Below are 22894 nucleotides of genomic sequence, written 5' to 3' on the forward strand. Positions count from 1 at the left end.
CTATATACTAACAAGAGACCTCTGCGTAAAATTCACGGTTACCAAGACAAAAGATCCTTTCCCGTCGCTATTATTTTGCAGCTAAGATTCGCATAAAGCCAAGGAGGCCTACCAATTTTCTTTGATCCAACATGTTAAAAACACTAAATTGCACACTGTGAGAAGTGCGTTTTCTAACGACACATAATGTGTCCTTTTAAAAGGCCAACCCTTTAAAACCGGTGCTACTGAAAACGAGACATCAGCTCCCAAATAAATGCAACTTTTAAGACGAAAGTGTTTTATGCCGGGGTCCACCACGGCTCCACTGACACATTTCCGTCACGAATATGACGTTGTAAAATATAAAGACCAACACAGAGCAAAGAGAAGAAGTTCCGTCACCGGGAGTCGCACTTAGGACCCCTTGATCCCCAGCGCGAAACGATTCCGCCACAGACGGCACGTTCTTCGTCATACTAACGGCGTGCTATTTATATACACCCTTTGCCGGTGGCGGTACTCAGAGATTCGGGGTACATCAGCTTGTTTTCGTTATCACTAGCGAGATGGCGCGATGGGCTCGAAGAGCGTAGGGAGCCTACTACGGCCGGTCATGTAGGCTCCCTAGAAGAGCGCGCTTTAAAGGTCGCCGCCCCACGCGTCGCGGTGAGCGCGCGCGTCTGCAGGGCGTGGTCGCTCGTGCGCGCGCGCTTATTTGTGTGGCGGTGCCTTGTACGTTTTGCGCTCTCACAGCAAGCCTGCGTTGAAGCTACAGAGAGCGCGAAGGTTACTTTGCTTACTGCAGCGGCCGCTTTTGCGAAAGGAGAGCGCTGCTTACAAACAAATAAGGTACAGCTACCACAGTTCGCGCTCATCCTGTCTATACTTGCGCGTTCGTTTCGTGCGTCGTCTTTTGTATTTGACCAACGCGCTTTAACTGTCGAGCTGGGACAGTTGTTAGTTCGCGCTCATCCTGTGTATGTTCGTTCTGTGCGTCCTTTCTGCTTGAGCAGCATGTTGCAAGTTTCTAACTGCTTGCCGTTCTTCGCGTGACATTACAACTTGTTGCTATAGCATTCATTCCGTCGCCCTCGTGGCGAAACAATGCACAACAAACGCTCATTTACGTCTGTGAGGACATGTTTTACTTTCGTGTTATACCGATTCCTATGATAGAGGGATCAGCCATGTTTTTTATATGGTATCAATGAATATTTATTTCATTGCCTCTGAAAACACATTTAAAGGCAAGCGAAAAAATCCTCCATTTCTGGGAACCTATATTTTGCATAAAACCACTGCACAGTTATCGTGGTGTCATCAGCTTGTAAGCTGCTCTTAAAGGGACACTAAAGGCAAATATTAAGTCGACGTTGATTGTCGAAATAGCGGACCAGAAACCTCATAGCGCTACTTTTGTGCCAAGGAAGTGCTTATTTTGAAATAAAATCACGTTTTAGTGGTCCGCATCGCTTTAGCGCACTTCAGATCAACCGCTTGAAAGCGGTCTTTCTCACGTCACTGTTGCCATTCCCAACGTTGCCCGTCTTTACTGCGCGGCGGCGTGCACTGGCGGCGTGCACCATTCGGGCATCGGGCAACACCACATGCATGCTGCATTTTGTCGTACTTTCTGTCAGAGCGACTTTCACGAGCGCGCAATACACAGGCGCGCAAAACACAGGCGGCCGTACGCGATACCGAAACTACCACTGAGACGCGACTGCGTGAGCGAAGCAGGGCGCCGGGCGAAGCGCAGTTCGGCGAAAACGGAACCTTTAACCACGCGCGTCGTTCGCCATAGCAATGTCAAACAGGTTCTTTTTTCCATGAATCAAACAGAAACGAAAGCCTCCGACGTACCACACGAGCTCTTATACCTCCGTGTGGGTCAGACCTCCCTGGTGGTTTAACCCGCCGAGAGGAGGTTACGTTGCGGAGGCTTCGTGTTGGGTTTGCACTTACCCCTCCGTGACCACCCTTTGGGCGCAAAAGTACCGCGGCCCGTATGGTACATCGTGCCCATTTTGCGACGCTCCAATCAGCGATGTAACTGTCACACACCTATTGTGGACATGCACGGGTCTACAATTAAGCCGTCGTCGTCACCTACGTGCAACAGGCCTCAGGCCTGGCCGACCACCCGACCTTGACTGCTGGATTAGTGGACCTCACCACCGCTCGTTACTGGACTTCATACACGAAGCAAATTTATATGTGTATTTCTGAATAAATATTATGCCTAAGGGCAGACTTTCGAGAAAAAAAAAAAAAAAAAAAAAAACAGAAACGAACAAGCAGCATTTTATTACGTCTCTTCATGCACGGAAGGCTCTTTTTTTATTGCAGCTAGTTTGATTACGAGTGATTAATTGTAGTCGGACTCTCTCACGTCATCGCGATCATTTCCGAAATGTCCCGCTCGTGGCACTCATCGTGTGATACATTTGGCCTAATTTCCTGCTGTTGATAATATTGCCATTTCAGCTTTTACTCTGGGATAAATTGTTGTTTGCCTTCAGTGTCCCTTTAGGCATCGCTTTCATTGGTCTCGGTCTTTCATGTTTCATACGTTTTTCTAGGCTGTATTCACTCATGAGTTATACGTTGCGCAAGTGAACAAGAGAGCCAAGTGTGGCATCAGTTCTTTCAGCGTTTATAAAACAAAATGCTAAAGAAATCTTCAGGTCCCTACCGCATGCTATGCGAAGCCATAAAATAATATCATTAACAGGCGTAAAACAACAATTTTTTTTTCGTTGATTTTCGAAGAAATCAAAAATGCATATCTCTAAAAGTATTGATGGTCACACGATTTATTTTTATTCACTCAATCCTCTTCTGCGACTTTCAGAGATCAACAACATCCCAATTCATTCTCAAGGAGAACTTCTTCTTGGCCAAGTCCGTGTGTTTTAGAAAGCATATAATTTCCGAGAGGAGGAGAGGTTGAGCAGACGAAAAGACGCCATTTAGGGTTGCAGAGATAACGTCTTTTCTTCTACTCAGCCTCCGCTCTTCCCTGAAACCATATTTGGTGCTAAAAGGACGTACACAGGAGACGTGGACAATGACACTGGTGCCGCCCATGTCATCGTGCCATCGGACGCTGCACTCACACGACAAAAACGAGTGTTTGGCATCGAAATTTCCCAACGTATGAATTTTCCGGGTGTCTCCGATTTTTCCTGTTGGCCTTAAATCTTGTCCTGCAGAGGGCTTTGATCCCACTTCCTCGAAATTCAACCAAGATTTCGCAAAGAATGTTATCATGCTACAATAATTTTGCATCGCAAGTACAACGCGTCCATCCAGGTCACGTATGTTCATACTTTGCGAACATGGATACGCATGTGAGGACCCCGAGTTCAATCCCAAGCTCCGGAGGAGTGGAGATATACATTCTTTCATTTCCTTATAGCGGTGATCGTCCAATGTGACAGACGGACGGACAGTTTTCTCGTTTAGTCGGCATAGAAATTCCTACACATTTAAAAGTCCACAGTCTCACCGCAAGGGCGAAGCAATAATTACGATAGCAACAAAATGTAATGTTATAAGAAGACTGGCAGCTAACTCTTTGTATCCGATATCGCGTAGCTCTACAAAGCGCTGGTGTAAAAGAATACGGCCATTCCAGGGAGAGATGCTATTTTCGCACAGTCTCTTCGCGTGGAGAGCGCGGCACGTAGAAGGGTATACAAGCCGAACGCTGATGCCTGCCGAGATAGCGCGCGCGCCCTCAGAATGAAAGTTCACAGTTGCTGCTCGAGCGAGACCCCCCCCCCCTTCCCCGTGTCCCTTAATGCTCAATAAAGAGGGGCGGGACGTTTCCCCTCGGCTTGAGCATTCTAAGGCCGGGTCGTTTGATCTCTTCTTCAGCCGCGTTCATCGCCCCAGCTCGTGCGCGTTCACCCGCGGGTAGAACATACAATGCTCGGGGGGCAATGTTATCAATTTGGACTTTATACGGAACGTGACGGCGACGGCAACAGTGAAGCCGACGGCGTAAACCCGTCGAGGGTATCCGTATAATTTCTATCGCAATAAAAGCTCACAGGGCCCCTATGCACTCGCCTGAGACAACTCGAAGGCGAAATCCATCGGTGTGACTATTGTGTCATCATAACGATGATCGTAACCTTCTTCGTCTTCGATGGTGGCAGTCACAATGACGATATTAACATTATTCATTATCATCATTACGATTTTTAGTGCCATTGGTGTTGGCAACAATGCCTACTATTTTTCCCGTTTGATGAGGCATGTAAATCTTACGCCTTAAAATAATTATTTATTAATTATTTACTTAATTACTTAACCACTCAAAGAGGCCTCAAGTGTTTTACAGCCAAGCTGTTAAACTTTCCGTTATGCCGCGTGGCGTAACCTGAAACTATCATCATCATCATAAAACGGCACGCGATCTCTTCGTCCTCTTATTCATCTTCTGCTTCACTACTGGAGCACGTGCGCCGATTTGTCCGGCGTGAAATTGCAATAACTATGATGGGTGAGAGAATGAGCGCAGACAGAGAGAGAGAAAGAAAGAGGAAGATAGATATACATAGAAAGAAATGGAAGAAATAAAAAGATAGAAAGACAGAGAAACAAATGGACAGAGACAGAAAGAAATAGAGAGAATCAGACGCCACAAAAAAGAGAAAGCCACAATATAAAAGTGAAAGCTACAATATAGAGGTGTCCCACAGGGAAATGTGCTCGCCCCAGTTCTTTTTAACGTGGTCCTCCTCCTATCGGCATGGAAGCTGGCGGTAATACACCAGGCAAAATACATCATGTATGCAGATGACATTATGCTTTGGTCAGTGCACCTTGGAATCAGCTCTCAAGTACAAGCTATGCAAAAGGTCCTCGACATAACTCATAACTTGTGCACCCAGATGGGGCACCCAGTTTATGTCGGATGCGAACAAGTATGGACGTCGTATACTGGGAGTCTGGCCTCTGCAGTTAATTTTGGATCAGCAGCCGTTACATGAAGCTTCAAATCTTCGTGTGCTTGCCCTGTAAAATCACGCCGTCCGATCTGCAGGACCTTGGGTCAAGAGTGCCGAACAGCAGGCATCAGAAACATACATCTCATACGACGGATTGCGAAGAAATCTGGTGGCGCTAACTCCAACATGGCTAGCCTCTTTTTCCGTTCCATATTGCAACCGAGGCTCGTCTACAGCGCCCAGTTTATCACCCCATGCTGGCAGAGTGGGCACGTTTAGAGGCGATTAACCACGAAGCCATTGGGCCATAACTGGACTGCCACGTAACACTACGTTAAGAGTACTGCAACACGAGTCCCAACTGACGAACCACTGACGAGTTAGTACACCAGCGTTGCTGTGCGCGCGACCTCAAGCAATCAACGTTCTGTTCGGTTGCTGCATTTGCGCGGTACATGGGCAAAGAAGTTCACCATACACCTTCAGAGACGAGCACTATTGCCCCGTGGAAGAAAATGCAACTCACTGAAAACAAATTTCTTGGTCGCCTTTACAGACCAGTTCCACGGCAGGCGAACGGCCAAGTTTCCCGCCTGCTTCGATGCTTCGTGCCGATAACCTGGATGCCGCCACTGTCGTCGCCTATAATGTTGCTAGAGTGAGTGGCAGCACCATTCATACCACTCTTGTATGCCCAATAATACGAGAGGCTGGCCAGACATGCTGGTATATTGCGGATCCCGCTCCACCAGCTCACCTTGCTGAGCTGGCTGCCATACGTGACGAACTGGCAGGGCTACTACCTTTTCTTCTACCTGACAGATGCTCTCAGCTCATCATTCGTACGGACTCGACGCAATCTATCCACGATATACGACGAGTGTATCGGTCTACATCACTCTCGGATAGTATTCGCCCTCTAGCTGCCCCCGCATCTGTGCGTATACGTGTTTAGTGGTTGCCTCGAGCCGCCTTGCGGGACCTTGTCAAAACTGATTTGGCAACCCATCCACAAGTTACACCACACCCACTACCGCATTTTCCTGAGGACGCTAAAGGACAGATGCTCCGGCAAAAAGAGAGCCTCCGACGTACCACACGAGCTCTTATACCTCCGTGTGGGTCAGACCTCCCTGGTGGTTTTACCGCCGAGAGGCGGTTACGTTGCGGAGGCTTCGTGTTGGGGATGCGCTTACCCCATCCGTGACCACCCTTTGGGAGCAAAAGTACCGCGGCCCGTGTGGTACATCATGCCCATATTGCGACGCCCGTGATGTAACTGCCACACACTAATTGCGGACTTGCACGGGTCTACAATTAAGCCGTCGTCGTCACCTCTGTAAAACAGGCCTCAGGACTGGCCGACCACCCGACCTAGACAGCTGGATTCGTGGACTCCACCACCGCTCATTACTTGATTTCATACACGAAGCAAATTTGTATGTGTATTTTTGAATCAATAATTATTATGCCTAAGGGGAGACTTGAAAAAAAAAAGAGAAAGAAAAAAAGCCGCCAGATCCCACGCATTGTCGGAATCGATGTAATGCGTAGCAGCCAGCAAAGAGCTGCATACATCGTCTTGTCTGTCATTGAGGAAAATGTGTGCCACTCATGTCATTTATGTTCGTTACACAGTAACGTCACGCAATACAAATTTCGGGGTCGACGAAGCTAGCGAAACAGCCACCAGCGCACCATGAGCGTGGCACGTAAGTCGTGCTGTACATGACATGCGTGTCATGATTTTCATGTTAACTCGTGTTATTTATGTTCGTAACACAGTCACGTCGCGCAATACCAATTTCGGGATAGATCAAGCTAGCGAAATGGCCACCAGCGTACCATGAGCGGGGCACGTAAGTCATGCTGTACATGACATGTGTGTCATGGTTTTCATGTTAACTCATGTTATTTATGTTCGTTACACAGTAACGTCGCGCAGTACCAATGTTGGTATATATCAAGCTGAGCGTAGCATATATATCATGCTGTACATGACATGCGTGTCATGATTTGCACGTTAGGACCTGTCAGTTATGTTCGTCATGCGCTCTTGTCATGCCGTATCAGTTTTGGTATTTATCAAGTTAACGAAACGGCCGTAAGAGCACCAAGACTGTGGCATGTATATCATGTCGTTCATGACACGCATATCATGATTTTTATGTTATGACTCGTCATTCATGTTCGTCATACAGTCATGTTATGCCATACCAACTTTGGTGTATACTCGATTAACGAAACGAGCAGGAGAGCATAAAGTCGTAGGCGGCACAAAGTCGTTGCCCCATAAAATGTAAATTGAGTGGCATAAAGTGACATAAAAAGTCGACGACAAAGGCAGGTCCTCAGGTCCATAATGTCTAAGTTGAAGTTGCCGACTAGTAAAAATGGTTTGTGCTTGCAGGTGTTTTATATTGTTCTTTCACAATTAGGATTTATGTCCGTCTATTGTAAATCTTTTCTATATACACATACACACACACGTGTAATGTAAATTGAGTTACACAAAGTGACATAAAATGCAATAAAAAGTGGACGACAAAGCTAGGTCCTGAGGTCCATAATGTCTACGCTGAAGTCGCCGACTAGTATAAGGGGTTCGGTTTGTTGGTGTTTTATACGGTTCTTCCACATTTATGATTGATGTTCATCTAGTGTAAACCTTCTTTTATTCACATACATACATATATGTTTGGATTATAGCAACGGTTTTCTGTATACCGTGACAGCCGATAGTGAGAGCCGGCGGCAAAGGAAGGTTCTAAGGTCCATAATGTGTAAGTTGAAGTCACCGACTAGTATAAATTATTTGTGCTTGTAGGGGGCTTTATATTGTTTCATCGCAATAGTGATTCCTATTAGTCTTTGTTAAACATAACGTTTCGATTTTAGACGGTGCTGGACCTTGTAACATCGCGCACCGTTCGCAACTTTCTTTATTTACACGGGAGGCGCAGTATTTGCAAAATCACTCTTTTGTGTACATCGTGGTTCTTGCGAGCTCTCATTCTTCATATAGGACACATCGTAGGCTTTCTGGCTGTTTTCCGGCACTTTGATCCCATTTTACGGAGCCAGGCGTCCAAACGAATGTGGCAGCACTCGCAATAAAGCAATATATATTTTAAAAGCAGGGCTGTTTACGCCGACCGTTAGTCCGTGCAGAGCGAGCAGAAAACTGTCGTCCTCATTAATCAGCACGCGCTCTCTTCTTACTATTCATTTCCTGCTTCGCGCACAGAACACGTGGGCTGACTTGTCCAGCGTGGAATGCAATAGCTCTGATGGGCGACAGAGAGTGACGAAGAAAGGAAGAGATAGGAATAAAGAGAAAGAGATAAATTCTTGACGAAAAAGATTTCTTGGCGAAGCGGGATTCGAACCCGCGCACCCGTGATCCGAAGGCGAGCGTCCTCACCACTCGGTTACCCAGGCACGCTAGCAGAGGATAGCATAGCATTGTACAGTATAGTATAGCAAGGGGGTGGGAAAGGGTAGTGAGGGTGAGGAGGAAAGATGTGAGGGTGACCAGGAGGGAAAGAAAGAGACAGGATAGTAAGGCATAGCATATAAATATAAAGAAAGAGAGAGAGCGAAATAAATGAAAGAAAGACAGAAAGAGAAAGAAAGGGATAAAGAGAGAATCAAAGAAACAAAGTGAAAGAAATAAAGAGAGAGGGAAAAAGATAGAGAGAGGAAAAGAGAAATAAACAGAGAGAACGGGAAAGAAGCACATAAAGACTCGATAAAGAGAGAAATAGAGAAATGGAAATAAACAAATACAAAAAAGTCATACAAAAAATAGATACCATGTCATATCTGAGGTTTTACACACAGAAAAATATAGAGAGATGAGAAAAAAGAAAGAGAGGAAAAAAATAAAAATAAAGAGAAACAAATAAGGCCGCCAAGCTCCGCACTATCTTCGGGCTTGGCACCACTGGTGAGAAGCTGCGTTAATTTTTTTAGTCAGCTGAACTTGGGGACCGCACTTCTAAGTGATTGCGGTACAGGATATGTGGTAAAGTATATATATCACCCACTAAAGGTGATCTTTTCAGACCTCCCCGTGTGTCTTGTCGCGTAACATCGAAGTACATTTTAAACTCGATCTAACGAAACGCGATTTTACGAATTTCCCAATGGAACGAAGAAATTTTCATCAGCCGGCAGGTATTCATAGGGTACAATGTTGTCATCAACCCGATTTGTCAAAGCTAACTTGGCCACCAAACTCGATTTAAAGAAGTAAGTGAGTAAAAAAGATGTGATTTCATTCGAATTCTTACGCAGTGAGATTTTTGCTTGAGAGTTCGCTCTAAAGCTAACTTTTTAAATGATCTAGCGGCTCAGTCACAATCCTAGATTTATTTCGTCGAGACTTCCTGCTATGCCCATGCACGGGACAGAGGACTCAGCAGTCGTTAGCGCTCTGTGTACCCGATGTCACTGGGGTGGCGTGGTTGCTTTTTTTTTTATTGACATGATATAAAAAGATGATGGTTTCTCTTAATTCATGACTTATGCGACCGATGGTACTGTTTATCTCCTCGCAACTTCCTTGGTCAGTTGTTCGCACAATTAATCACTGCATTCGTTCTCAGTGTCTTTGCGTATCGAGAGCCTCTCCTAGCTTCCCTTGGCCATCTACCTGGCGTGAATCGCCTGTACGTGGAGTCACCCATATAGGCGTGCGCAGAGTTTTTCATTAAGGGTAGCGGGGGGAGTGGGGTCGAAGTTTCACTTCAGCGCCCCACTTCCCACTGGTCAAGCAGGAAATAAAACCAGGATAACAACGGATGCGAAAAGGAAAACGAAAAGCGATGACTTTTTGCTCACAATTGCCTGCGGTTCGTCCCCGGCTTTCCGGGGATGATTGTGGGAAGTAAACAGTTCTTGGAATGCGACATCGTGCGCCCTCGGCAGCCAATAATGTCAAGAACTTGCATGACCATCACCCTGCACATTAAACAATGACGGGACAGTTCTGACCGAGAGGGAGTATGGGGCAGACATTACGCCCCTCCCCCTAGCAGACTCGAAGGGATGGTCGCCCTCCCGACCCCCCTGTGCGTACACCTATAGCGAACTCTTCGCGGGCCGCCCTCGTGGACTTTTACACGCGCAGCCGTCGATTTGCGACAAATACGATTCCAATAACGTCGAAGTCTGGGTCAGTTAGTACATGACGCTGAGGCAAAAACCAGTCAAAAATACGCCGCACAAGGGGAAGAAGTGACACACACAACGACTGGACCCTGCACATTAAAGTCGTTGTGTGTGTCGTTGTGTGTGTCACTTCTTCCCCTTGTCCGGCGTTTTTTTTACTGGTTTTTGCCTCAGCGTCAAATACGATTCCGCGGTAGCTATCTGGAGTCTCTACGTTACAATTGTATACATCGATGTACCGCAAATTTCCTTTCTCGAGTTTAGAAACTTCATAATCTCACACTATAGGCCGAGCATAGCCATCAATTCGTTAAATCGGCTTTAACTGCACAGCGATAAAAAAGCCCCCATGCATATGTTTGGAATGAGGCGAGGAGAAAGGAAAAGTGGTTCTTGAAGCAGGTGGAAATGGCGCTATCTTCTGCATCTCTTTCGGGAGAACGGCTGAACGACACAGTGGAGCGTTTGTTTGCGTTCTGCAATCAAAATAGTCACTTTGTATATACATGGCAGACTCATCAGTGATATAAGAAACGAACAAGCTTAGGGCCCGCGCAGCTTGGGCAGTGCCCAATCCCCCGGGTGGGGGTGTGAGCCATTGATGAAATATTTATTTATTTATGTCATCATCACTATCATTTATTGCTGTCACGTATCTTAGAAGTTCATGTTATTTATATTTTTACCTCTCATTTTAGTAGCGAATGAGCTGTAGTAACATTTTTTTCAACAAATTGGGAGGGCTTGGTCCTGCATATTGAAATCATGCGTGCTACGCAGACCAGTCGACCGCAGCGCTTTTTTGCTTGTGTCGACGCATCTGCGACCAGGTTACGCCCTTTTTTGTTTGCAGGTCGGACGGCACAATACGCTATCCAGTGCACCGTAGTATCTATATAGAAGTAATTGAATATTTCTAATAATAATCCGCCATGTATTCTTCATCATTCAACACTGGTTCTTCTGGTTCTGATTGCTTCCACGTGGGAGCTTTGCACCAACCAGGACCATACGCTCCCGCCGGATCCAGCTTGCTTGGATAGCCTTCGGCTTCATCTTCCAGGCTAGGTGAAGGCACCATCAAGTGGGCCTGGTCCCTCAGCGTGTTACTTAGACGCCTGGCCTCGCTCCTCAACTTCGTGAATAAGTCGTCCTTCTCGTAGGGGTCAGCTGCATTCAACGACAATAAATTATGAAGAAATCTGCAAAATTGCAAGAATGTGAGTTCAGCTTCCCTATAATATATAAATATACTCCACGTTCTGAAAGTGGCGCTGTAGGTATTACCAGTGTTTGTAAAGAAGCGGATGCCTGGTGGGATACGATTGTACAACGGTACTTTAATGAGTAGGATTTTATGAAAATTAGACTGGGGTTGGGGAAGTCACGTTCTGATCTGCATAAACAACGATTTTTCGGAGCTACAATTACTAAACATAGTTCTAGTATTTCAAAGTACGGCACAGAAGCAGGCGTATAAAACAACGATCAACGAGAAATGTGCAACAGAACATAAATTATCTTTATAGCGTGTTGTGTTAAACGTTTGCTACCTCTCGACCCAACCGATTCGGTTAACGCGACATTGGCATTCTTGATTATTTTATGATATCTAAATCTTGACCCAAGCTCCATAAAGAGCGCGCTTAAAGTGGCGCCTGAAGTGGGCTAACATCGCCACGGTCGAATGACTCTGCACTAGTCGAGATTCTACCAAACTATGAAGTTCCGCTGAACTTCCACAAAATACTCCCTCGCTTAAGAAAAAACACGCCTTCCTGGTGCAATATTTAGCTGCCACCTCCCCAATGACGCTCACCATAAACCCTGGCTTTCACATCCGAGAAGCGGCGGAACATCTTCCATACACGCCGGTTAAGAAATAAGTGCTAAGAATGATTGTATTCGGACAGGCCGCCACTGTAAGCTGAACCTGCCAACGTTCGACGCAAGGACCTTGTCACACGAATATAGAGTAGCGCAGCTACTCAAATAACTAGAAAGTGTTAGCTGGCATATTATTTGACATAGCGAGTTTAAAATTGGGACGCGCATACTGTACTGAATAATGATCATGTTCTGTGCTACGTAAAGCTCTCTGGGTAGATGTAGTATGGCAAGGCGTTTCCGACTTGCAAAGACATTGCACGTTACGCTGGCAACATAAATTAATCTGGCAACATAAATTAAGGAATAGTACACCTTTGATATTGCTATTACACAATGTAACTAATAGGTGGTATAAGTTCAAAGTAGTGCAGGGGTACACTCCTACATCCAGCTGTAACAACGAGGAAAGAACAGTTATGTGAGGATGATATATTGGCTAAATGCGAGGCGCGAACCTAGTACGCGATAGGCATGTGTGGCTTCAATGCGAAAGTAGGAAGAAGGCAGCAAGGATATTAAGCAATCGGCATGTATGGCAGTGAAGCTAAGAATATCAGATGTCATATGTACGTTGAATTCACCGAAAGAAGTTGACTGTTTATAAGGACCACACCTCCATCCGAATGCACCGAAATGGGATGTGAACTATGGGAAGCGCTAATGGAGAAACAAGAAAACGAAACAGATATTGTACTGTGAAGGGGCCGTATCGTAGTGCGAGACAATGAAGCGACAGACAATGTAAAGAGTACTTATCACTGGTTAACTAGTCAGGGCTAGGAGTGCTCTCATCCAGAAGCGACGAACAGCAAAATTGAGCACGGAAAAACAGACTATTCTACATGTCGCCGGGAAAAAAACAGATGAATTCTGTGTTGTCCTTGTGAACAAAAGCAATGCTTTAGAACATTATGATCACGGGATAGAAGAAATGAACGAAATCAAAGCCAAAGTCATTTCTCACGCAGCTATCGAAGTTAGAGGAAAAGCACTCAGACGAGATGTAGGCAACCTCTTCCCATCTACAAACGATTAATGAAAGAAACGAGAAGAGGTGGAAGTGATAGCTCAAGATGGATGGATGAATAAACTTTATTTCGGTCCCTCGGAACGCGCCCTAGCACGTTGCGGGCCGCTCCCACGTCGGAACAGAAAGACCAAGTCTCTCTGCTGCGTCGCGGGCCCGTTGGACTGCCCATAGTTGTGCTTCGAGTCCGGAGCTTGTAATAGCTTCTTCCCATTTTGACGGCGTGATGACTTCGCCGCCGTGTAACGCGGGGCACCGCCAGAGCATATGTTCGAGATTAGCGATATCTGCGCATAATGAACATGCATTAGTTGGCTGTATTTCAGGATAGATCTTGTGCAATAGCGCGGGGTTAGGGTACGCCCCGACTTGAAGTAGCCTGAGTGTCAGAGCCTGTGGTCTGCTTAATTTTCTGTGTGGTGGAGGGTACTGTCTCCGCCCCAGCTCAAGAAATAAAATAAAATTTTCAGAACTGTCTACACTGATCAATAAAAGAAATATCAGTTTTAAACTGAATTACAGCATAAAATATGTAGATGCAGCAGTGAAAAATACGGCAACATAAAAACTGCCATTTGGAAACTGTGCTGAAAGGACCAAAATGCGTGCCGTGAAAGACAAGCATGATGATGTTCCTAGCAATTTAAATTATATTGTTAACATGGCAAATTTCTTATATCCTCACTTTTTCAGTTCATAGTTCTGCCATACAATTTATGTGGTTAGAACGACCCTTCAAAACATTCCCCGCAGGAAAGTGGCCGGTGAAATCGTTTAACAGTGCAGTTGATCAACGATAACTGGAATTGGACAATTTTGATGCTTGTGACCTATATAGACAATGCCTTGCGGCTTCAATTTTAGGAGTGAGTGTTGAAAGAACGCTTACATACTACCAGTACATAAGAAGGCAGGCATAATACCAGTGCGCAAGAACAGTGCTCACGATGTGATCTCATGGTGAGCCTGCTCCCTCCACCTTTACCTTAATAGGCTGGAGAGGATGCAGTATTGGCGCCTTCACTGGCTATAATGTCGACTTCGAACTGGCGCCACTTAAGGGTTCTACGTGTCCGTTCTATACTGTTCCGGTGATCGGGGGCAAGGTTCTTGCCGCCTAATATGGAAAAGTCCAGGTTTGCAACTTCAATGTGCCCGTCTCCTAGTGCAAGCTGGCCTCCGCTGCAGTGCCGCAACTATCCAAGACCATTGCATGCACAATAACAGATTCCCAAAAACACTCCCTCAATTCACACACAACCCATGCCTTACATCGCACATATAATACATACTAATATAGCTGGCATTGAGCCTTAAGGGGAAATGTGCATTTAAATAAAGGAATTAACGTTGCCTAAGTAACGATTAGCTCGATATTTATTGTTGGTTACCTCACTAGTCTTCGTGCTTCCTACCGTTCCATGTTCATAAAAACCGTGTACGACACGCCTTACATCTCCCTATAAAGTTTGCAGGCTCGATAGTTATCCTCCTGTTACGTCATCTATATGAAATGAACTTGCGCCATTGTTCTGCAAGTGAACAGCACACTTAATGCCAGAATGCGCAACTGCTTACAAAAACGTGGAAGGTACATGGCATGACATGCTGTCTAGAAATACACGTTGCGGTGCTAGTCGGTTCATGTTCAAGTACAAGCCACAAAAGTAAGGCTGTTTCTGCGCAAGGAAATAACGAGGGAAGGGGGAACCCCTTCCCTCGTTATTTCCTTGCGCAAAAACAGCCATGCTTTGTGGCTTGTACTTGGAATACTTGCATCCTCTCAACAGTGCGTTGATTTATTTACGGGGTAGCTCTGTTTCAACTGGCACTTGTAGACTTAACTGATCGGAGCTTTAAAGGCAGCTTTTACAATAGTACCTTACATTTTACTGCTATTATCCAGAACGCTTGCTTACCAGTGATATTGTAGAGAACCGATATCTGCGAATTGTCGACCGATTCCGCGCTCTCCGTCTCTTCCTCCGACTCTGCGTACCACTTGCCAAAGGTCTTCGACGGTCTCATAATTAACTTCAGGTCTCCGTCTCTGAAACAAGAAGTATTTAATTTACTACGCTATTTTAAGTACAGGTGGTAGAACTTTACTCGATTACAAAAGAATAACGTAACCACCATAAAAACGACGGCGCTGCTAAGCAGAGCTATTACTACGCTTTTTCTTTGTTGCGATTTTTGAATTAAGACTCCTGTTTTACTGGCTACTTTACTATATGTCCAACTTTCTGCTCATGCCTATATTTGCCTCCTCGTTTTTAACATTTCCCTCTGCTTTATGTCATAATAAAATACAGAGAACGCTTCTCATAACCGGCAAGATCGGAAAATGAGCGAGGATATACTTATTTTACACATGCATGAACGAAATCAACGGCAAATTGTAAGACGAATAAATTTCAAGCACGTTGTGTTAGTGTACAGGATGAAAACTGTAGCGATATTTGCGTAGAGCAAGCATTCTTCGCGCGTTTGTGCGATGAGTATGTGATACGACAATTTTCTAGCCATGCATAGAGAGATGACCTAGTCGCATTTTCTATGTACGCGGACGTAAAAGATACAACAAAAGGTGCGCGCGCCGCACGACCCATACACAAAACTACGCAATTCTTATTGCGAGCAAGAGCTCAAGAACAATACAAGTCTGTCAAATAAAGCACAATTATGGTTTCATACGCAGAAAACTTTGCTGGCGTGCCTTATAGGGGCTTTCACAGTTACTTTGTTTAAAAGACTTGTGAATAGTTTAGACTGATTAGGTCTATCCTTATTTTTCGAATTACTTATTAGGATAGTGGATCTCTCTAATTCTATGTCACCTTTCATTTCGCATCTCTTGTATAATAATTTGCGTATAATATAGGCAGAAAGGTGTGGCGACACCTCAAAGCAACTTTTTTTTTCAACACAAAAGTGTTTTATGCCGGGGTCCACCAAGACTTCACTGACGTATTTCCGTCACGGAAATACGTCAGTGAAGTTCAATCAACGGGTATCGAACCCACGAGCGCTCGGTCCGCAACGACAGATGCCGGGCACGCTATCCACTGCGCCACGGTCACAGACTCTACAGGCTTTACAAACGCGCCTTTTATATCTACCACTCTCCCGGTCGGCAGGGTGGTGTTGCCCTCTGGAAGCGGTAAAGTAAAGTAATTCGTCATTACTGTGGCCTCTGCGATTAGCACCTGCAACGCGTTACACGTCCGTCCCATTCGGCGCGTTATCCATAGAAGTTCAATATTGTCAATGTCCTAACGCACCGCGAGGGGGCGATCTTAGCCCAAGCGTCGTAAGAGCGTCGGCCTTACTCATAGCATTACGCTAATCGAAACCAAAAATAGCTCTGCGACGCGCGCCTGCCTCACCTGGCTGTAACACCGCGTTGCCCGCTCACGCGCTCGCCCAGAGAGAAATCGCGGCCGGGCTACCGTGCGGCCCGACGCGCTTTGCGTTTCCTTCTAGTCCAGCCGTGGTGTTCAATCACATTTAAACGCGATAGCGTTAGAGAGCTCGTGTCGCAGAAATTCCGCCGTCGGCGTCGATGTCGGCACCGTTGGTTGTGAGCGAAAAATCGATAAAGAAGCAAATAAAATAAAGAATAAAAATTTCGGTCTCATTGAGGATCGAACCCGGGCCGTTCGCGTGGCAAGCAGGTGTCCTACCACACAGCCACGATGTTACTTGCAGCTGCTTCGGAAAAAATACTACATAAATGCCATGTAGTGGAAGGAGTCTCCCTAACGCATTTTGATCGACAGGTGTCACGACGAAAACGAGCACATTCGGCGATTTGTAGGCGCATTTGGGAGGCCATCAAACTACGTCGAAAAAGGCCGGGATAGTGCAGCCATCACCGCTAAAAACACACACGAACTTTCAAACAGCTCTAAAAATGGACAACTACGTCCATCTAGTGGTAAACATATCAAGCCAACGCCGGCTTTCCAGAGGAGACGTCGATCAAGCAAACAGCAAACGCTAGATAATGTGCTGCCATCTGTGAGGCATTGTGAGACTCTTTATGGCTTCCGAGATGGCGAGCGCGCGGCGTGTATCTTGGAGGCCATGCGACTCTTGCTTTAGAGCAAAAACCTGTACCATTCGCGCGCGCGCGCGCGCGTGTGTGTCTGTGTGCGTGTATGTGTGTAACAATACACATTAATAAGTATGCACTTAGTGGTTGAAGTGCGCACTAGGGGCCGGATTTCGCTATTGCGTTCAACTCTTAAAGGCGAAGCTTAAGGGTCCCCCAATTTTTAACATGCCGCGGGATGGCGACAAAGTTCTGCGTCCAATATGCGACGCTCTTCTGGCTATCACACCTCGTTCTCTGATTACGCTTTCATCGTTAACTACTACAGCTACCACAAGGGTTTGTTCAATCATTTAACATACACGTTAGTCGTCAGGATGGAGATGTACCACCAATCATCAAAGTGGGTGCAAAACGTTAAACGGTGCTATAGCTGCCAGACATCAATATACATTGTGCAAACTCTGTTATATCAATGTACAGTAAACATTCAGTTACTTCTGGAAGGGCACGCTTTACTTTCGTGTTATTCCGATTCCTACGATAGAGGGATCAACCATCTTTTTTTTGCAATTTCCCAGTTATTGTCAGCGAAGGCAAATCGTATGAAGACTTCATGCGATTCTTCTCTGGGTCGAAACGGTGGTACCATTTTGGCGACGCTATAAACCTAGCTGTCTGAATAGCGTAATAAGTCTTTGTGCTTTGCCAGGATTAGTGTCTGATTCCGCTTGTCTCATAGGCTTCTCGTATTTTTTCATATCCCTTTTCCTGGTCACAGAGCATGACCCCTCTTAGCAATATCAGCACGTGAAGAAATGTAGCAGCTCACCTTAGCGTTGGTCATCTAATTTACATGTCCTGTGCGAACCGATGCAGTGCTATTTCTCAGTGAGTGTAAGTAATTTTTTAGAGTGCGTGAGTGTTTCATAAGAGCTCATTGGTGGTGGTAACAGGATGGTTCCTGGTCATGTTCAGGGGTGGTCGAAAGTTCCCAGGCCACGCTGCCCTAGAATACATGAAATAGCGGCCTGCAAACTTTTGAACCCCGCAGTAAATAGTTGCAATACATGTGCACTCGATTAGCAGCGGTAGTGAAAGCTTCCTTGCGAACAGTCCTTGTGTGTGTACTTTAAGTAATTGATTAACTTGTGTTCTAGCGCATTGCGCTCTTTTCGAATGACTCTCACCTGATTGCACCGACTAGCTTTTTTTCCCTGCGGTCTAAGTTGTAGATAAAACCCGATCTTGGCGCATCCCCAGTTCCGTCTCTGATTATTGGCCAATGGTCGACGCCGTCAATATCCGCCCAAGTGCTTTTCACACCGGTCGCACTAAGAAGCGTCGGAAACCAGTCGACGGCGTGCATAACACTGTAAAAAAATCGACGTAATGATGTGTAACTAACATACACAAGAACATTCCTACGTGTTAAGTGTCATGCATACGATTCAAGCGAAATGCGTTACACTTGGTACTATTAATCGCGAAAATCGAAAATCCAGAGTGTGATTGATGGTCAGTTATCTGTGACGCTCACGCGCTGTCTCGTGCGTTACGACAAACCGTGCTGTTGGCTGCAACACAATAGCTTTCTACACATAAAAGTTGCAGGATGACACTTCCGAGAGAAAAAAATATTTCTGCAATTCACTCTGGACCATTCTCGCATTGTTAACCTACTGCATCTGGTACGCCATCGTACATCTTACATCTACAATGGCGTACCTATCCTCCTACACTGCGGTGCAGCGAAATAAATAGCTAACAAATAGCGCTACGCTACCTTGCAGCGTAATTCGCATTTTTGTGCAATATCAGTTGCACTTTACCTTTGCTGCATACTACTAATCCTAAATGTTCAATGCCTCACGCACGCATCAAATGTGCTATAGGGCTTTGTTTCTTTTCCAGTGGCTCTCACCTGATTGCACCGAAGACGTTTTATCCCTTTAGTTCAATATTTAAAGTTAAAGTTTTCACCATTTTCTCGAGTGTCATACTGCTAGCTGCTGCCTCGTCAAATGTATATCTTGTTTCCCGCGCTCGAATAACGTTCTGTTGAGTTTGAGTACTAGGAAAGGCTGAGTTTTTTCACTTGAGTTCATTGTCGGTTGCTCCCTTGTAGAATTTGGAACAAGAAAGATTATGCTTCTGCAATGCGTTCTGCATTCCATGGTAGGCCGCTTTTGCTTACTGCACTGCTTTTGTAATTTACGGCTAGCTTTCCTGTAATAAGACATTGCCCAGGCTGTTAGCTGTTGTTTATACATTGTCCACAGCTATATCTACACGTGTTAGCAAAGCTTTGGACGCGTCTTTAAACAGTTTGGGATGCTCTACAACCGATTCAACATTAGGTATACAATATTCGCCTCGACATACAGAGGTGTGGGTCAGCGGTAAAGCGAAGTAAGTTAAAGCATAAGTTCCAAATAAACATAGAAATACAAAAAGGGCAGAAGTTCAGGGCAAGATGGAAGCATTGAGAGATGAGAAATTTGTGAACACGGGGTGTCACTGGAGCCGACGTTTCGACAAGCGGACTTGTCTTCTTCAAGGCAGCTACTACTTTCCTTAGCGCGTGCGTGTATATGCTTAGTACCCTCTCTCCCAACACAAAAAAAGGAGGAGGAAAGTGCAACTGTGAAAGTAGGGTATACTTGGGTGGTGGGGGAAAAAGCCGGGGCCGGCGTGCCAATTCGGCACTCCGGCCTCTGACCAAGGGTCGTGCATCGCCATAATATGAAGTTAACGATATGCTATTGCATGCAAAAGTAAACCCTCACTCTACTGCCCACATATCACCTTATTCTCGTCCAAGTGTAATACCTGCAAACACCTTCAAAATGAAGTTATTCTTTAAAAACCGGGAGTGATTACGTCCATCATAGAGAATCTAGTTTCACTTGCACTAGTTCGAAAGTTATCTGTATTATCGAATGCTCGTATTGTCACAAACAGTACATTGGCGAAACAGGACAGCCTGTTAATATAATATTAAACGGGCATCGCGGGGACACGGTGAAGGAATTACCGAAAGCAGTGGCACAGCATTTTAATGTGGCAGGTCTCAACTTCAACGATCTCAAATTTTACATACTTCAGTGAAACTTGCGGTCGCCGAGAGACAGAAAATATAAATAGCCATACCTTATTCACAGTTTTATACACCCCAGCCAACAGGTACGAACGTCTCAAAGGGGGCTCTTGAAACCATGCGATATCGTACATGCACAACTAAAACAGTGAAAATTAAGCTTTTCTTCCAGGAATTTCTAACAGTGCTTATCACCGTCTAGTTATCATTGTCAGGGGAATCAGCATAATCGGCAAATAGGCATATTGCTGTCAGGCAACCATAATTCAGCGAAACACCTACAACCTTTCCACCCTTTGGCACGAATACCCCACCACTAGGGCTGGGCAAAGATACATTGAAGTTGCATCACGCAACAAGTATTTGAGATACAGATACTAACTTAATTATTGTATCCAATACGATACCTTCCAAATGTATCTTAACAGACATTTGATATATTCGCAAATTTGCTATAGATCTACATAATGTAGCAGCAAGCGTGTATGCACAGAATTGTTTGTTTAATAATGTCTTAACTGCGACCAAATGTTTTTCATTCGAATTAAATGTCTGTTAGTATTTCAAAGGTTTTTTATTTCTTTCTGTGAGTGCTTCTATTTTATTCGAAATCAACTTATTGGGGTTGCTTTAGCTGAATAACATGAGAGCTCTTCCTGCAATGAACTGGCAACGATTTTTGCTTGTCACTTATCGTGGCGATTTAACTACAAGAACTTCAATAAGAAGCCTCCGAACGATGGCCCAAATACCATTGGGGAGTTTTATCTTGTGTGTAAAGGTACTACCTTTTACACAATATTGGATCACAGGGCAGGTGTACACCGGCAGCAACGCCAGTAGTGACATCTTTTGTGATGCATCGTGCATATATAGACGACGTAAAACTGCAGTGACTTTTCATATTCTACTTATCTGCTAGCGTAAAGTTCGTCAGCGAAACACTCAGTAACGTGCAAATTTGTAACAACATTACTCCTACGAGAGAACATGCCCAGCCGAGAAACGTCTCAGACATATTGTATAGTTGTCCAAAGCAACGCAGGCAACAGCCGCTATTCCCACTTGTCACTTATAGCTGTGATTGCCTGGTGAATAATAATAGTAAAAGCACTTAGGGAGGCCTACAAAATGAAAACATATAGGTATATCTAAGTAAAATAGGAACGCTGTTCGGTATCGAAAAATCACAGTGAATAAGTACAGAAATACGACACCGGCAGTAACCTTAATAACTATCACAATTAAGCATAAAGTATCCTGAACCCGTTTGTTAAGGCAGGGGTCTCAAACTCACCTAAGCTAGCGCGCCGTACTCACGAAATTTAGGCTCCCGCGAGTGCTGGGAGAGTGATGTTAAAGCAGGGAAGGTGGGTGAGTTTGTACTAACGTTGCCGTTTGAAAGGCCTTTTCCGTAAATCATATATGGGTCATTTCTGAAGGGGATATGACATTAGCTTTCGAGGAATGTATGAATACTGATTTCCAAAATGACTGAAATCTGGACTCTGATTTTGAATGCAGTTTTTGTTCCGCGCTCATGTTTTAACACATGGTGACTGCATATCGTGGCTAACAAAAAATGCTTGAGGCCTGTCTCGTCTACGTACTAAGAAACTAACACACACACACACACACACATCATATATATATATATATATATATATATATATATATATATATATATATATATATATATATATATATATATATATATATATATATATATAATATATATGTTTTTCTGATAAAATTTGTGCCGTTTTCCTGTGCCACTTAGAGTATGGTGGCAAAACATTCTTGCTTGAAAAAAATCTTGGCAATCTTGGCGCCCCCTCGAATTTCGCTTGTATTTGTCAAATGGTGCCTAATAGAAAAATGTGTAAAAAACCTATTTTTGTGTGTTGAGCTTCGAAACCACGCTTGCGCTATCGCAGAGGTTCTGTTTAGTTGTCCTATTCATTAATTCCGAAATTTTTGTGTTTCAGTACGAGCTACGTATCTTCAAAAACTACAAAAATCTTCAAAGTTCGTGATTTATTCTTGAGCTATCTGGAACTCTTCCTAACCAATCTTAGTAATGGTAGGATTTTCAGGAAAGTTTATTTTAGTAAAAAGGAGGAGGAGGAGAAGAAAAACGGAAAGACAGGGAGGTTAGCCAGTTCTCAGACCGGCTGGCTACCCTGTGCTGGGGAAAGGGGAAGGGGGAGTGAAAGATGATAGAAAAGAGATGTTACAAAAAGAAGAAAAAAAAGAACAATAGTTTGTAAAAAATTGTTTAGGGGTAAAATAGACTTCAAATCTTTCCGAAAAAAATTGTGAAATTAGAGAAAATGTGCGATTTGTCGCATGTTTGACTGTATTTTTCGTTCTGATGCGTTCCAAGTAAAAATCCTCGTCATGCAGCGTTAGCTAGAAGACTTCATGTTTATGTAATGAAGAAAGTCTAATCAAATCATTTTTGTTTTAAGGAAGGAAATAATTTTTGAATTTGGTCCTCCGAAAGCGCCCTGCATTTCTTTTTGTTGCCACTTCGCCGCAAAGCACGTGGTAGCCCTTGCAGCTGACACTCGTCACAGGCAGCGGCAAGATGCGAGATGTTTGTCAGTGGCTCGTGAGGGGTCGAAAGTCTTGGCGCGTTGATGACAGGGCGACGAGTAATGAATTCGCGTTACAACTTCAGCTTGCTTGGCGGGCCCTAT

The 22894-nt window shown here is 44.7% G+C and overlaps 1 protein-coding gene across 2 annotated transcripts in view; it reads right to left on the reverse strand.

Annotated features, from left to right (window-relative positions):
- Positions 1-10658: 10658 nt before the first annotated feature.
- The window catches only part of LOC119373335 (arylsulfatase I), a gene marked incomplete at its 5' end in the record, with an annotated part of 45725 nt that continues 33489 nt past the window's right edge, over positions 10659-22894 (reverse strand). For both annotated transcript variants that reach the window (XM_037643362.1, XM_049420301.1), the window contains 3 exon segments: positions 10659-11288; positions 14955-15085; positions 18283-18465. In XM_037643362.1, the coding sequence (XP_037499290.1) occupies positions 11035-11288; positions 14955-15085; positions 18283-18465 (568 nt within the window).

Source organism: Rhipicephalus sanguineus, chromosome 11, assembly GCF_013339695.2.
Source record: "Rhipicephalus sanguineus isolate Rsan-2018 chromosome 11, BIME_Rsan_1.4, whole genome shotgun sequence".
Classification (NCBI taxonomy): Eukaryota; Metazoa; Arthropoda; class Arachnida; order Ixodida; family Ixodidae; genus Rhipicephalus; species Rhipicephalus sanguineus.